This window comes from Ochotona princeps, chromosome 3, assembly GCF_030435755.1.
Source record: "Ochotona princeps isolate mOchPri1 chromosome 3, mOchPri1.hap1, whole genome shotgun sequence".
NCBI lineage: Eukaryota > Metazoa > Chordata > Mammalia > Lagomorpha > Ochotonidae > Ochotona > Ochotona princeps.
The window spans coordinates 59,396,279-59,414,546 of NC_080834.1; the positions used below are offsets into that span (position 1 = coordinate 59,396,279).

An 18,268-nucleotide genomic window follows, 5' to 3' on the forward strand; every position below is an offset into this window, starting at 1 on the left:
GTTGACAAATGCCATATATACATTTAAAAAATCACCACTTTCATAAACATGGTAAATTTTTAAACTGTTGAAAATTCATAACAGGAAAACATATGCAATGTAAGTTTGATTAAATTAAATGTGAGATTGTATTAAAAGTGATTCTGAGATTTAGGCCAAGGAGAGTTGAGACCAATTATACTTTCAGCAGGTGCCTATAAATCTCAATTAAGCATTTAAAATTTTCAGCATTATGTTCCAAATGTTTACAAGATAAGACATCTTATTATCTTCACTGATTTAATAATTATTAGTAAGCAGAAAAGATGTATAATTCAATGGATATGCAAACGCTGAGAATATAGCAGTGACTTAAAAGGAACACACGGAGGAGAGAAGATATGCAGCAAATCTACCTGGACAAATTGAGGATATTAAAACAAGATGTACCATCTTCATTCTGGAATTCAAAGGATTTATAAAATGCAATGTTTTAAGGCAAAAGTAAACAAGCAAATAAATAGGACACAGAGTATATAGAACTAAATAACTTATTTTGCTTTAAATCAGAGTAATTAAGGTTAACCAAATTTTCAAAAGATTTGCTTATTTCATTTTTTTTTACTGGAAGATCAGATTTGCAGAGAGCAGGAGAGACAGAGTGAAAAGATGTTCCATCTGCTGGTTCACTGCCCAAGTGTCCACACTGGCTGGAGCTGGACTGATCAGAAGGCAGATGCTTCTCTTGAGTCTCCCATGCTGTTACAGGGTCCCAAGGCTTTGGACTATCCTCAACTCCTTTCCCAGGCCACAGGCAGGGAGCTGGAAAGGAAGTGGGGCAGCTGAACAATCAGCTGGTGCCCATACAGGATACAAACACACGTAAGGCGAGGACCTTAGCCACTAGGCTACAGTGTCAAACACATATCTAAAGCATTTTAATCATTATGTTTGGGTTTATGTTTTAAGAAGACAGTTTTGTTTTTTTCAAAAATTAGACATAGGGGTAAAATATACACATGAGACCATTTTCCATTTTTGCTAAACTGAATATAATAAGCGGCAGTGAAGTATAAAACATTAAATACTTGTCCTTAAACATTACTCACAAGGTATAATGCAGAATTTATGCTGACATTCTTGATTATAGAAAAGATAAAGGAACAGAGTCCATGTGGTTTGTATGTCTGGATGAAAGCTGGTGGTATCTGTCACAATAGAGATGGGGAAATGTGTCACAGAAGGACAAGACATTCCAGTTCATTTTGTTCATATCACACAAGCCTAGTCTTTTACACATCAGGTAGTTATGTTAAACAACGTCTTTATATAAAGAAATAGCTTCTCTAGATTATAAATCTGTGTGTCATTGGTCTGTAAAATAGAATTACAGATGTGGATTTGGTTAAATTGCCCTAGACACAATTAAGTGAGAAGAAACCATTAGTTGCATGAAATCTCATTCTTCATGATGTTAAACATTTAAAGGCTAAGTGGGGAAAGGGTAAGAGCTCTTAAAGTTGAACTAGTATTCTACAATTTTTGGAACGGAAGCAAAATAATTTGATGAAGAAATTCAAGGAAGATAATTAATTTTTTAAAATCTTAACCTGAATTGCATTTTTATTTGGTTTCCGTATTTACTTGGGGATACAATTCTTGAGAAGATGAAATCTATTAGCATTTTTATAATTTTGAAGTCAAATACAGGAATATTGTGTCATAGTCCTTAATTTTGTTTTTTGGTAACTTAGAAAAAATTGCTTGAATTATTCCTCATAATTTCATGCACATCTGTTCTACGTACAATAACTGCTTTGGCATCTGCCATTAAGATTCTGTGTGTTGAATTCAAAGGGAATAATGAAGCGTGCTTTGAGGAATCATTTGATACATGGATTCTCACCTCTAATAAAATAGTTAACTTGAACAAAGCAAAGAGACATCAGACTCTATTCTGATTTCCTCTTTTTGCTATTAAATAGTGCCTACCTGCTGTCTCGTTTCCCTTAGGGAAACAGGTATTGCTGGCAAGCTTTCATCTCTCTTGGCATAAGCCATTTTTGTATATTGAGTAGAAGCCAAGCATCAGTAAATAATGCGACCCTCACAGTTTTATTTCTTTCTTTCTTTTCTTTTTCTTCCTTTTAAAGATTTCTGTGGAATTAGAAAAACAGAGAAGATGAGACAAAGATATCTTTCATCAAACAGTTTATTTCTCAAATACTCTCACAAGCCCGGGCTTGGCTAAACCCAAGCCATGTTCAGGAACTTCTCTGTCTCCCATGTGGGTGTAGGGGTCAACACATTTGGACAATGCTCCATTGCCGTTCCCAGGCAAGTTAGCAAGGAGATGGATTTCAAGAAGAGCAGTTGGTACATCCCATGTGGCAGCTTAACTCATCACACTATAACAGTCATCAATCAGACTCTAAAAAATAATTAGGAAATAAATGATAAATAATCATGTCTCTTGCTCCTGAAGTAGCATAGCCTTGAGGTAGGACCTACCTGCTGGATTACACCAGGGCATACTGAACTCCAGAAAGCAGGCCCTCTTTGCCATGATATAAACTCCTTCACTTCTCTTTACATTCCATTGTTTACAAAAATCCCTTCCCTCCATAAAAGGCTTCTCCCATGGTCTCTGCCTGAGGAAGTCTTCAAAATGTTCATGGAAAATGCCAATTGTAAGCAAACTCTGCATGGACTTGAATTATTCTGCACAGGCACAAATAGATTTGTAGTAAGGAATTGTCCACATGAAACTGGCAAGTTCCAAGATGTGCAAGTACAGTAAGGAAGATGATGATCCAAGAGAGTCAAGTAAATTTTCAGTGTATGTTTGAGGTCCTAAGAGTAATGTTGATGGTGTATTTACAGTCCCGGAGGCTATGCAACCAGGAACACCACTGGAGTTCAAAGGCAGGAAGAAAGCCAATCTTCAGTGTGAAAAGTTACCCTGTGGGAAGATTTCTCTCCATCACAGAAAAGGGTCAAGCATTCTGTTTAGATCCCTGCTAACAGAATGAAGCTCCCACACATTTGCCTTACTCAGTTTACTAGTGAAACATGCTTCTTGCCTCAAAATGCCCTCTCCGAATCACCCCGAATGATGTGTCACCAAATAGCTTGGCACCCCAGAGCATAGTAAACATGGTGCATGATGTTGATCAATCATAATACATAAACAAATTACTCAATTTTCTCACTCTTTTCCCCCTGAAAATAAAGCTTCTGTAGAATGATATGTCAAGGGAGAAATGCGTTTGTTAGATTTGTTTTGGATGAAGTTCTGGAAAACACAGATCCCCAGTTGACTGGTACAATTCTTATTCATTCCTATTATCTCACATAATTAATATTTGCCCTTCACTTTTATTTATTATTTTTGCCCTTCACTTTTAAAAATACTCTGCACTAGATACTAATTTACATAGCCATTCTTGTCAGTAAAAGGTTTCATATGTGTGGTTATCACTATAGTTTATTTAATGCCTATTGAAGTATTTTATTCTGTCAGTTAAAAGCTATGATGAATTTATGCGACATTTCTTCAGATTATTTTCCTGTTATTTCACACCATCATTATATAGCATACTATGCATAGCATGGTATACAGCATGGTATATAACCTGTTTTGAACCAGAAATTTTTATGGTTTATGTTTTTAATTTATGTTGAAAAAAATGCATTGGAAAGCATAAGTAAGTTCAGACGGATATATATCTTTCAATAGATCACAGTTTGTTCTCCATATGACAAATCTAAATTCTACTTTCCTTAAATAGCTAAACTGATAGTCACAGGATTAATTAATTGATTCCTATTGTGCTGGGTGGATGCATATTGTACCACACCCGTTCAGTTTTTCTCTTAAGATCATTGAAAGAGTGTAAGTAATGTTGATTTCTAGAGCATTCAGAGCCTGTTTTTGTGCATTTTAAGATACGTGATGATATGAAAAGACAAATCCGTGTTGACTATGAGCAGGACAAAGTAGACTGTGGATGTCTCAGAATTTCTCTTTTTTGTGATTTTCTAAAGCACATTTTCTTTTTATTTGAAAAATAACTATTTTTGGTTCAATTAAAAATTATAACATGACATGTGAATAGTTAATATAAATGTCCTACAGTTTACTCAAGGCCTCTTCCACTAGTGATCATTTCATTATTAAACAAAATAAATACTTTCCTCATAGTTATGCAGTGGCAGCTGAAACTCTACATTGGGGCTTAGGAATACTGAAAAGAGCTTTCTAAAGTGTTTTGCTAACTGTACTATAGAGCAGGCAGTATGTGCTCAGTGCTGCATTACAGCATTTTCAAAGATTGTGCATAATGCCTTGAATTCATCGTGGGTTCTTTATTGTGAGTCTCTGATATTCCTGCCACAATGAAAGTGTTGTTATTCAAATGCATATGAATGTATTCAGTCCGTAATAATAGTATTCATAACCATCTATAAATAGTTTAAGAAACAATTGTCAGAAATTCTTGATATTCATCTGAACCACTCTTTGGAATCTCACTTTTAAATTTAGATTTCAGAAATAATAGGCCAGTTGTGATCATATGATTTTCAGATATTTTTGCTAGCTTTGCGTGGACAGCGTGATAACTTTGAACAATGATCTTTAGTTCACCGAATATAAGAAATTCCTTGTGCCTATGTTGATAAATGAAAATAATGATGTAGAACTGTTAAACATAGAGTTTAATATACATATGTTTAGCGACTTTTCTTGATCTTATTTCTAGATACACCATCCGTCAAGATTATACCATCCACTCCTTTTCCACAAGAAGGGCAGCCTTTAATTTTGACTTGTGAGTCTAAAGGAAAACCACTGTAAGTGATTTAATGAGTTTTAATTTTTTCAAATGTCTTCTTCATCATTTGATTTCAGGCTTTTGCTGTGGAAATATGCTGTTTTTTTTTTCCTCTTGGTGGGTGGGCAAATGATCTCAAACAGAAAATTCCCTGAACCATGTCTTCATTAAGTGTCTGTGCAAGATTAGTTTTCACTTTGTCATCCAGTGAAGTTTCTGGGAAGGCTTCCAGCTGTGAATTTTATTTTTTTTTCTCCCTAGTAAGATATTTCTACCTAAAAGTGGGGTAGACCTAATCAGTCATTACTTACATCATCAGACTGGTAAAAGATACTTATTGCTGAACTTAGTTCTCCTAAGAAAACCTAAAAATATTAAACCATCATCCAAACATGCTCAAGTTTTAATGGTGCATGGGGAATCATTTTCAGAATAAGAGAAATCAAATCTGCATTTTTTATAGGGCATCAAATGAGACATAATTTGGGAATGTGGCATGCCTGAAAGTGATGGGAATCAAATGGGTCATAAATTCAATGTTTTTCATTACAAAGTGATTCACTAGTAGAATATATGTAAACTAATTTCACTTCTCAAAAAAATTACTTTTGACGTTCATAGTTATAAATAGTAATCTGATAGAATATTTTATGCAATCTTTAAACATGGAATTCAAATATAGATTATATAAATAATATTTGAAAATTAGGATCATTTTAATATAGTGACACTCTAGATCTAACTTGATGTAATTTACCAGTTCTTTAAAAAGCTTCCAATTTATGTGCATTCTGCTGGAGTTTTAATAAGAGGTATTTGATTACACCTCTGAGTATAGATATGTGGGATAACTTCTGCAAAAATCAGGCTCAATTACTAAATTACTAAAATTTTATTTCCAATCATATTTGTTATTTAAGTGCAAATTTCACATTATACCACAAGAAATTTTTCCAAACAATTGTAAGATATTTTAGCATCCTCATCCATTTAATTTTATATTTTTAAAATATATTAAGTGAATCTCCATGTTCTTTATCAAAGTTTTGAAATTTTAAAATGCGCTATTTTTGAAAATGCAAATATGCTGATTAAAGAGAATTTGCAAGTGAATTCACTATTTTTCCTCACTCTTAAGAAAAGTTGGGAGTCACTTTAAGTTTCAAAAGAAATACTTTCTTTTTTATGACAGTTTTACTATAAATAGCCTTCTCAATTCAGTTCTTACCTTGTGAGTAGCTTAAATTGCTTATAGAAAGCATTTTTTTTTAGCACTGCAGTATGTTATTTATATGTGACAAGTGCATTTTAGGATTATAGCTTCAAGAAGAGCTTTTGGCTTCAAGTTCAGTACTTAACTAGGAAAAGAAGTGTAATCGACTCTGTTCAGCTGCAGGCATATTTAAATCTTTTTTTTTTTCTTCTGATTTTGTGCAACTGACATATCACTTCTTTGTTAACTGTTTCCTCCATTTCAATACCTATATTTAATTGTATCATGATTTTTCCCAAATTTCCTTACCTCCTTCCTCTCCTCAATTGCTTCTGTTTCTGTGCAACCACAGGGTTCTCCATATAAATGTAAAGATATGACTACTCAGAGAGCATTTACTTGGCCGGCAGTGACATGCTCTTTGATTCCTTATTGAATCCCAACATTAGAGACATTGTCTTACTTATAGGGCTAATGGATAAATAGTTCCTGTCACTCTCCTCAAATACAGTTGAATAGATACACCTTAATGGGGAGGGGGTCTCTGTTTTTCAGTTGTGCAGGAAAATGCTTGCATATGATACAGTTCTTTTAATTGCAGTAGAATAAAAATTCAGTCATAATTAATTTAAGAAAACAATGGTTTTGGAAGTTCAGGAAAGATAAAATGTTGCCAATATCAGAGAATCCTTTTTTTTTAATTTTTATGTTTTTCTTATACAGATCCATAGACTCAGAGATTCACCTCCTCCCATTTCCCATGCCCCACTGATTTTTCTTCTATTATCACACTAGTATAATCCTCCAACAACAGTCACAAGTCCATCACTCTACCATTTAAATGTGCCATGACAGTGTAGGTATAGGCAAAGGTGAAAGCCCAACATCCTAATGTCAGCATACATTTAACAGTTTTATTGGCAGTCCATATTTTATTCAGAAGTAGACATGCATACTGCAATGTATCTTCAATTTTTTTCATAGTTTCCATTATAAATTTCCCCTAGATGAGTATATGTTACATGTTCAGCAACATATCTATTGATCTAATTTTTTCATGAATGTTTACTTATAACAGAGAGAACATATGTTATTTATCCTTTAAGGATTGGTTTATTTCATTGAGATTAATGGTCATTATTTAGGAATGGGTATCTAGTTACAAATGGTAACATTTCATTCTTTTTAATGGCTGAGTAATATTCTATAAAGTAGACAAGGCACATTTCCTTTTCCAGTCTTTTTTCACAACTGGCATCTAGATTGTTTCCATTTCTTCACTAATGTGAACCATGATGCTATATTATAGGTCACTTTCTCATATGCAAATATTATTTTCTTTGGATATATTCCCAGAATTGGAATAGCTTGGTTATACAGTAGATTGATTTTTGTTGTCTTAGCACTCTCCATTTTTACTCACATAGTTGGTTGTACCAGTGTGTAATACCACAAACAATGAAAGTGAAGTACGGTAACTTTTCTCCCCAAATTCACACTAGCAGGTGTGATTAGTAGTTGGAATTTTAACATGATTTATATTTTCATTTCCCTGATAGCTATGCAGCCTGTGCATTATTGTTAATATCACTTTGAAAATAGGCCATGGAAATCAGAAAGATTTATCCATTTGGCGAAAGATAAAATTGCCAAAAGTGCAAAAAGTGATAGCCAAGTTTTATCATTATTCCAAATTTCAAATGACTGAGTTGAATTTGAATAAAAGTTACTGTTTCAGTTATTTGCTATTACAAGCATAGCTGACTGTATATTGTCCCTTGAGGTAGCTGGGGTTATTTTGTGAAAATCTGGAATGGGTCTGGCAAAGATTAGGAATATTGAAGTTGAATACATGAATGCTTTAGGCTTAAGAACTGGCTAGAACTGTTACATGTTTAATTGTTGCTCTCTTTAATTTCTTCTATATTTAACGGCATTTATTTGTATACTTGACTAATTTCTGTTAAGATGATCATTTCTAACATGAGAGCTTAATCATTTTAAAAAAGAAACAAAAGTCTGAATAATTCATGTTTGGGCCATTAACTCTTAAGATCCTTGAGGGCTAAAATGATCATTAGATTCTGTCTTGATTTATATAGCTATTGTATTATACATACAGTGATCTGCAAATAAATTTGCATTAATGTATTCTCTTTTTTTATATCCCATTCCTAACTTTCACATTGTCTTTTTCTTTTTCTGCATCTTCCAGACTAGTGACAATAAAGTCACAGTCAATTTCTTTGATATATTCTTCCATTTGATACTCTAATTTATTTTATGAATTGTTTATTTGAAAGACAGAGTTACTGGGGAGAGAAAGAGAGTTGGAGAAAGAGAGAGATTTCCCAGCTATTGGTGATCTCTGGCATTGGTGATTTCAATGCCAGAGTTAGGCTAGGTTGAAGCCATGAGTATGGAGCTCATCCAAGTCTCCCACATGGATGGTGGGGACCCAACCGCATGAGAAATCTTCTACTGTTTGTTTTCCAGGACATCACAGAGAGGTACACTGCTAGTAGAAGAGCTAGAACATTTTCCAGTGCCCACAGATAATATCAGTGTGACTGACAACATATGTACCTGCTATGTTACTTTTTTAAAAGTTACTAACCTCTTTAAAAGCAGACTAACTTGCAGTCTTTGTATAGTTTATCTTATACCTCCAACAATGCCGGAAGCAGAATACACAATAAAAATCAAGGAAAAAATGAACAGAACTCCTTGGAGTTTCCCAAAGGGAAATGTTATTGATCATAAAGCAAATAGTCTCATTAGAGCAGAGAGAGCAGGTCCAGTTGAAAGGGATGAACCAGAGTTCCTAGGTGGTGGGGAGATAGTGAAGATAAAGGAGAGACAACCCATTTCAGAAAATGAAGCATGAAAAATAGATGAGAGAGAAGGACAAATATGTTAAATAGAAAAATTAGAACAAGCATATAACAAAAAGTACATTTGGGAGGCTATCCATGTTTTCAATTAAGATTGAAAGAGCAGGAATAACATTGTGGGTCTGTAACATCGCATTAGGCAGGTGAGAATTGATCACAGCCAATGTTCCACTCTATTACCATGCAGCTATTACACCTGATTCCCCACTTCACTGTTTTGGACTAAAGTTAGGAGCGACACTATGGCTTAACTTTTGATTGGTTTTAAGAACACTTAATTTCTATTATTTTTACTTGGTCTGTCTCTAATGAGCAGGTGAGAATCAGAAAGGAAAAGTTGACATGATGTCTTTGGTTTTCACAACTGATTTACACATTATTTTTAATCCATCACAAGACTGTTCATGATTTTTTGAACGTCTTTTAAAATACATAACCTCTTGAAGCTCAAGGAATTCATGGCAATTAAGTATATTAATAGTAGATAAAATAACACCACCATCTTTTGTGTAAATCATAAAATGACAGCATGGATCAAGTTGTATTGAGACTCATGTTTCCAGCCTGCCCTCCTGTATGCTAATGTTGTTTTCCTTGTCCTAAATGTGAGAGCCCCAGTGACTGTTTATGAACAATCATGCTTTATTTGACTGCTTTGGACTGAAGCTTTTTGCCATTTTCCTGTGGAACAGCTGCATAACTTGGGACAGGACCAAATTGTTCCACTTGACACTGCTATAGAGGCATGCTTTTCTTTCCTTAAAAGAGAGATTACTGTACATGTCTGTCCATTGTTTTAATTTTAGTTTAAAGTGAGGACCGAGCTAATGCCAGCCACTTTTCTTTCAAGTCCCTAGAGTTTTTGCAATCCTCTTCTTTGTTTGGCTGAATTCCCAGACAGCTTTCAGGCAGCAGCATTCTCCATTTATAAAAGTAGAGGGGGAAAAAAAGCATACAATAACAAAACTTTTATATTACATTAAAGGCATGACCTTAAGTGCTGTGTTGTTGTTTCTCAACTGCTCTAACTCATGAGTCATCCTTCATTTTAATCAAATGTTTAACTCTTTCAATGTATTTACAAAGAGTGATAGGATGCTTTCAGTAAACCAAATGTGTGTTTGGCATTTATTCCATAAAGAAATGATTATTGGAATTGATAAATTTTCTCTGCAACAAATACAATGTTTATGATATGCCTGCTATTTTACCTTCTGCTATACTCTTCCTTTTGTTCTTGGCATAAATCCAGTATGCATAATTGCACAGCACTGAACATGCATATTTTGTACAACAGAAAAGATTATAATCTTGAGGAAGACTGATCACATATCACACAGCAACCAGTGAGGTGTATTAGAGCAGGAATTATGCATCCATTTTGGAAATGAGCAAGAATTGAAGAAGAAATCTGATATGTACATATTAATGCAGGTTCCTATTAGCATAATGGATTTTCTATTTTTTTAAGACGTAAAATGTAAGGCAAGACATTTACATATCAGGTCATTGTTTTCTGTCTACTCCGTACATTTTTACAAATTATAGGTGTTGTCATACATGCCAATTATAGCTCAAATATATGAGAAAAGTCAGGAGTTAAAGAGTTCAAGTTATTAGCCACACTTAATTGTTATTTGTGTGTGTGTGAAAATAGGACAAGATATGCCATTTAAAATGAGAGTATTAATCTAAACTAATAACTTTCACCTGATTTGACTTCACTATCTATGTCATTAAAGAACATTTATCTCTCCACTGCCACTAAGAAATCCATCTAATTAGTCATCAAAACCTGTGTTATACTCAAATAGGATTCTCCATCACACAAAAATATTGTATAGGGCAACTGAAGAATAAATACAATTATGGATTTCACTTAGAAATCTATGGCTACCTGGGATCTCAGAGACCTTAAGCATGGTCAATAACCGTATCCTGTATGCTGTTCCCTTGCTTAATAGTAAATTTTAATTTTACAGTTTTAAATTTTAAAGAAAATTAACCAGAAATCAGAGTTCTTGTATATCCATTTCCAATTGTTCATACCCTCCCTCATTATTTACCTAACACTTCACAGTGTTTCATTGGACACCATCAGTGAACCTACACTGATCTGGGATTGTGACAGCAAAGCCCATAGCTTTTATCCAGTCCACTCTTGCATGTTAATTATTCTTTAAATATGTATTTATGTAAGAAGCCAGAGTGAAACACACATACACACAGAGAAATATTTCATCTGCTGGTTCACTCTCCAAATGGATGCAGAGCCAAGTGTAGACCAAGTTGAAGCCTGGACCCAGGAATCTCATGTTGGTCTCTCACACAGATCACTGTGACCCAAGCACTTGCATCATCTTTTCCTGCCTTCACAGGCATAGTAATAGGAAATTGGATCAGAAGCAGAGAAGCTGGGACAAGAATAATAAAAGCAGTAATGTAGGGTGTTGATAGTGCCAGAAATGGTTGAACTTTTTGTGCTGCTTCCATGGCCCCATGCATTCAGTACAGTTTTAGTCACTGAAATTAGTAAGATAATAGCTAGTGAATAAGTTTGCTTTTAAACATTTATTTCATTTGTTTGAAAAACAGAAATATTGAGAGATTGGGAAGTAGATAATGAGGAAGAGGATAGAGAGAGTAAGAGAGAGAGAGAGAGAGGTTGTCTACGTGCTATTTCACTCCCTAAGTGGCTGCAATTGCTGAGATTGGACCAAGCCAAAGCCAGGAGCTTGCAGGGACCCAAGCAGTTGGTTCATCTTTTGTTGTTTTCCCAGATTCAGTAGCAGGAAATTGGATCATAAGTAGGCAACGTAGGACTGAAACCAGTGCTCATAAGGGATGCTAGCACTGCAAGTGGTGGCTTAACCAATTGCAAAATGCCTGCCCCTATTGAAAAAAATTTCTGTAGGGATTAGACATAATATGCATATGAAATGTCCTAAAGTAATTTCAAAATAGCATCAAAATGAGAAAATTTTTTCAATGAATTATATACAATATATTTAACCAAGTTTCAAACTCAGGAATATTATTCACTTTATATATAAGTGTATGTGTATATATATATGCGTGCGTGTGCTAAAATTGAGCTGTTATAGCCATTCTGTGAATTGAACTATTAGCTCCATTTATAAGCTTGAGAATTCAAGGTCCAAGCACATTGAATACCTTGCAGGAGGGCCCTGTGTAGTGGCCTATCTGCTAAAGTCCCTGCCTTGAACTCGCCAGGATCCCATATGGGATCTTCACAGGGCTTTGGAACATCCTCTTCTGCTTTCCCAGGTCACAAGCAGAGGGCTGGATGGGAAGCAGGTCTGCTGGGATTAGAACTGGCACCCATATGGGATCCTGGCCCATACAAGGCAAGGACTTTAGCCACTTGCTATGGCGGTGGGACCATTTCCTTGACTTCTTAATGTAGAACAGTTTAGAACCATCCAAAAACACTAGAAAAACTGAAGAATTAGATCCAGTTTCATAAATTTGAGAAAGACTGTACTTTGGGATAATTCTGTGAGAATGGAGGTGACTAAGCATTTATCTGATTTCAATACAGGGAAAAGGCAGGAGATTTTGATGATTTAGAAGACGCAAAAGCAGTGTACATTAATGTGGCTTGAACAGGTGGTATCCAGAAGGGTCTTTTATGTGTAAGATTTTTTTTGGCATATTTTTCCTTTTTCCCCCATGCTGAATTGTGTTGTTCAAATCATGCAACTACCCAGTTGTAAACATTTACAAAGACTGTTAAAAATAATTTCCAGTTTATAACTGCACATAAATGTCTCGTATTTCTAGGACCTTTCCCAGTCAGACAGCCAATATATGATTGAACTGGGCCTGCAAGTGAGCATTTCTTCTTTTTCGTAGTCCTGATAGCTGTGTCATCTTGCTGACAGAGTCTTCTTGGTCTTCCCATCACAGTGGTTTCTCACAATAACTGGTGAAGTTGTCAGAGAGCTTAGATAAACTTCTAGGAAAGCAGGAAAGCCTCTATTCCCACTAAGCCATTGTAATAAAAACAGTTATTTGTGCTCAAACTTATTTCAGTATATCTAAAATATTCTTACATTATATATATATGAGTGTGTGTATATATATTACATTATATCTAAAATATTTGAGATATTATTTAGATATAAATTTACAGAAAATATCTGAAATAGTCTTACATTATGTATGTGTATATATATACATATATCTTACGTTATGGACAGAGAGATAGATGTGTTTGTATGCATAACAGATTTCATGTATTTCATAGGAACAGCTTTTTCAGAGCATTTAATTTTTTAATTTTTTAATTTTTTAGAATAGTTTCATGTCTTCAGGGATTTCCCTTCTCCCCCTTCTCTATTCTCTCTCCCAGGCACTGTTTCCTCTATATTATTACAATAAAACAGTCCTTCAACACAGTCTCAAGTCCATCATTCTGCTAGTGAAGTGTATCCTGACATTGTAGGTATAGCTAATGGTACCAAGTTCAGCATCCTATTTTCAGGATATATTTAAGTTTTATTGGGAGTCCATCTTTTGTTCAGGGTAGGCAGTGCATGCTGCAATGTGTCTTCATGCCTCAGTGTGCTAGCACGTTTGTAAGGAAATAAACATATTTTCTTCCTCCTCTACTCATTCCCTTAATCACATTCTTTTTTCCATTATTTTTATTTCTTCAGTTTTTGCAAAGGTGCTGTTTGAATCCATCCTATAATCATAGGGTTAATGCAGGAGTGACCACAATATTCAATAAGTAAAAACCAGAAAGTCCAGTTCCACAAGTACAAAAAAAGGCTAAAACAATTACATCATGAGATTTCCATTATTCCTATACTTTTAAAATATTCTACATTAACTCTACATATGAAAAATAAAACAAATAGGGTATTTTTCTTGTTGATGCTGCCTTATTTGACGATGCATAGTGGTTTCTAACTGCATCCATTATGATGCAAAAAACAGGAATTGCTTCTTTGTTTTTTTTGGTTGGGTAGTATTCCGTAGTTTATATTTCATTTTCCACATTTTCTTTACTCACTGATCAACTGTAGGATATCTGAGGTGATCCCATATCAGAACCATTGTGAACTGATATGCAATGAACCCAGAGCACAAATGATTCTCACATGCAGATTTCATTCCATTATGTTATTATTAGCTAAAGAAATTTTAAGCAGATATAATTGCATCCAAATGGTTTCTTTTTCTTTTCTTTCTAGAAGATTTATTTGCATATTTATTTGAAAGTACAACTTAGGAAGACAGAACAACAGACATCTTTAACCATTGTTTCACTCCACAAATTATTGCATTGAGTGAAGTTATCCAGGGCCCAGCCCAAGATAGGACATCACCCACTCCCATGTGGATGCAGGGATCCAACCAGTTAGGCCATCTCCACTGCTTTCCCAAGCACATCAGCACAGAGCCAGATGGAAACAAAGCAGGTCTAATAACTCCCAAGTGGAATGTCATCACGGCAGGCATCGGTTTAACAAGTGTGTCACAGCAGTGGCTCCTCTAAATAGTTTCTAACTAGATTGTTCTTTGGATCAGTAAGAGCTAGTTGATGTTAATTCTATATATTAACTTAAATATATAGGCATTATATATACTATATAATATATAACAATATATTATTATATAATATATAACATATCATATTATAATATAATATGTATTATATCATATATTATAATAATTATAGCCATATATAGAATATTACAATTATAATTATTTTATATATATGTAAAAGTTCATTACTTTCCATTATTGGTTTTATGCCACCTTTAGAATTTTAAGACTACAGATTACAATTAAAAAGTGGTATCAGTGTAAATGCAAAACCAATGAAATGCAATAAAATTAAAAGCTTTAGCAGTTAAATAAAATATGTGGGAAGTTTAAAAAAGTAGGCTTTTAATAATACATGTTTAATGTCATCAAAATAATTGGCTAATTAAACATTAAATATATTTGTATATATATATATATTTATATGATTTTTGCACCATAGAAAAATGTAAGATTATGTTAACTATTTAATTAAAAGTTAAATGTAATATTATCAGCTTATTCTAAAAGGCTTATAAAACCAAATTCACGTGATATAAAAAAAATACATCCGCGTTCTGTCATTTCCAAATGACTTTCTTTCTGGGCACATAAGGTCTTTTACTTTCATGTCATGGTTTCAAAATTTAATCACATGTTGCCTCTCTGGAAACACAGAACAGGTCTCTTGGAAATGAAACAGAATATATTTGGTTTTGTTTTTCAAACAAGAAGCTGTCTTGTGGTAATCTCCACTGCTGTTATTTATACTGGGCAACTGTGATGTCCTGGGTACTCAATCATTTTCAATTAAATGTTCCAGTGTCTCCTGAAAGTCCCATAAGAGCTTGCAGAACCACGATTATAGATCCATAGAGGAAATGTATTTCTTGAACATTTCCAGGTAGGCAATTTTCTTATAACAAAAAGCCAATTATTTTCAGAGATTATGTAAATGTTCAGTGGGAATGCGTACACACAAAAATGTCTTAATATATTTAAAAGGCCATTGTGAACTAACGCAATATACATTGACTAGACTTGTGTGATAAGCACTTTCTGCCTGAAGGCTTTAAAACATGTAGATTTAAAATACATCAATCATAACAGTACATTAAAGTATTTTGTTCTACATATAAATATGAATGTTGTATTTTTACAATAACATTATCCAAATGTAAATGAGGTAATAACTTTGAAAATAAGTTTTCAAAGCTGAAAAGTTAAAAATGCTAACTAAATGAAATGTTAGCTCAATGTTCAATAATTACCAATCAATAAAATTTACTTTTTCTTTCCGTAATTTTTCCTTATTATTTGTCATAAAGTTAGAGCAAATGTTCCTCCAGTAGTCAGAAGCACAATGTACTGAAAAGTGAATTCTTCTGCACCTATTATATCAACTATTAAATAAGTTGATAGTCAATTCTATTCAAATATACTGATGAAGAAAAATGTGAAAATGAAAATTAATTCATAGTCTCTCCAGAAATGCAGAATTGTTTCTGTTAATGGTGAAGCGGGATCCTTACTCCTAAGAAAGCAATTAATAGAAAGAAATGTTCTAATAGATACTTTCTCACATTCACACACTTTTTTGTAATGTATGTTGAATATTTAGACACAGTCTTATGTCTCCAAATATATAAGCCTTTATTCTTTTTTAAAAATTATTATTTTATTTTGGTAATCTTTACATAGTTTATTAGGCAACAAAGGACCAAGGGCTACAGGAAAATGGGTAAGACCATTGTTTCCACAGTTTCTTTCTCTTTTTTTTTTTTCCTGTATCTGGGGTAAGGAGGGAAATAAAGGGAGAAACCCCACCCAGCCTCCCACCCAACAAGGGTCCCCAATGTGGGGCATGCTCCGAGGGCACTGCTCAAGTGGTTTTGATAGTTCAACCGTTCTAAATTGCTGCCAAACTCACCATTCCAAGCATGATGAAATCTCTCCAGAATCCATGGACTAACATAGACCACCTTAGAGTTTCTGTTTGGCAAGATTTTCACTGCCAACAAATGCCTGGGGTAGATGATTGATTTGTTCTGTCCTCTATTCTTTTTTGTTTTAAAGATGTATTTATTTTTATGGGAAAGGGAGATACACAGAGAGGAGGAGAGATCTTCCGTGTAATGATTCACTCCCCAAGTGGCTATAATGGCTGGAGTTGAGCCAATCTGAAGCCAGGAGCCTCCTGCAGGTCTCCCACGTGGGTGCAGGGTCCCCAGGTTTTGGGCCATCCTCCACTGCTTTCCCAGGCCACAGACAGGGAGCTGGATGGGAAGCGGGACTGCCGGGATTAGAACCTGAGCCCATATGGGATCCTAGCGTGTTCAACACTATTGCATTGGTATTGTTGTCTATTCTTAAATATTTCATATAGAAGCCGCTATACTTCAAAAGTTGAAAAACATTTAAATAATGCTTAGTGACCCAAATTATAGAAAAATGAAATTTTAGAGTTGATTTCAATTAGAACAGGCAGCTCTCTCTTACTTTTTTTCTTTCTTTCTTTTTTTTTTTTTTCACTTTATTTTCCTTGATACAGTTCCTTAGGTTCAGGGATATCCCTTTCAATTCTCCCATTGCCCTCACACCAGCATCACACTGTTTTTTCCTATTTTACTACAATATGATAGTCCTTCAACAGCATCAACAGGTCCATCATAAATGTATCATCACATTGTACACAGAGACGGTGGTAGATATTCAAAATGCCAAGACTATCTGGGATACTTCAATTAAGACAAAAGGAAACACTAAAATTCAAAAGACGAGTGAATGGAACAGCAGTCACTTTTCGTGACCTGTGGCCAACAAAGGTTAACTAAAGGTAAGGAATGACAGACTTGATAGTGAGCATTCAAAACCTCAGCTATAGTGAAGACAATGACATAAACATAGATATACAAAAGCAGGAGGCCTTGAAACGTAGGGGTGAGGAACCACATGCTAGAGTGTCTCACTGTGATACCAAAACAGAGTTTTTCTAATGGTAAGTGTGGCTTATTAATGAGCCATAGATTAATTTAGAAGAGCTCTTCTCAAAAATCAGAAGTAGAATGGAAATATTAGAAGAGCAAAATAAAGTCTGGAGAAGAAAAGGAAGAGTATAGGATCAGCTCTGTGGGTAGTGGCTTAAGCCAGTGCCTGCATCCCATCAAAACCCAGTTCAAGTCCAAGCTGCCCCCTTTCCAATCTAGCTCCCTGCTAATAATCCTGGGAAAGCAGCACAAGATGGTACATGGGCCTCTCTCCATATGCAAGAATTAGAAGAAGCTCAGGGTTCCTGGCTTTAGCCTGGCTCAGTCTTGGCTACTGTGGCCTTTTGGGGAGTGCACCAAGAGCTGGAAGTCCTCCACCCCCTTCTCTCTTGCTCCTTTTGCACCACCCTTTTCCTCTCTGTAACTCCACTTACCAAACACACACACACACACACACACACACACACACACACACATTAGAAAATAAAAGAAGGGTAAAGAAGATGTCAAATCACGTTAGAGAAAGTGTTTCATTTTGGAGTATATGTGTCTTTAATGATTTATGATTATCAGATTATTTTTCATTTTACATCAGATCTCAAAGGTTTTGGCAAACACAACATGTGTAAAATTAGATGTTGGAGGCATTCAGAGAAATGTGTTAAGCCTTATAATTGCAGCTCTTTTAAAAATTTCTCTAAAGAAAATATTTATTCAAACCAGGAAGATCTTAGATCTGGATATCAAAGTTGAATGACATTAGGATTGTCTGTTTAATAAAGTAAAATCATTTGATACTTTATT

General features: G+C 34.6%; 1 protein-coding gene across 1 annotated transcript in view; it reads left to right on the top strand.

Annotated features, from left to right (window-relative positions):
* CADM2 (cell adhesion molecule 2) overlaps nucleotides 1-18,268 on the top strand; it is a 344,096-nt gene that overhangs the window by 239,522 nt on the left and 86,306 nt on the right. Inside the window, exon 7 of the mRNA XM_058661328.1 lies at nucleotides 4,743-4,833. Within this exon, the coding sequence (XP_058517311.1) occupies nucleotides 4,743-4,833 (91 nt within the window). The remainder of the gene's footprint in view (nucleotides 1-4,742; nucleotides 4,834-18,268) is intronic.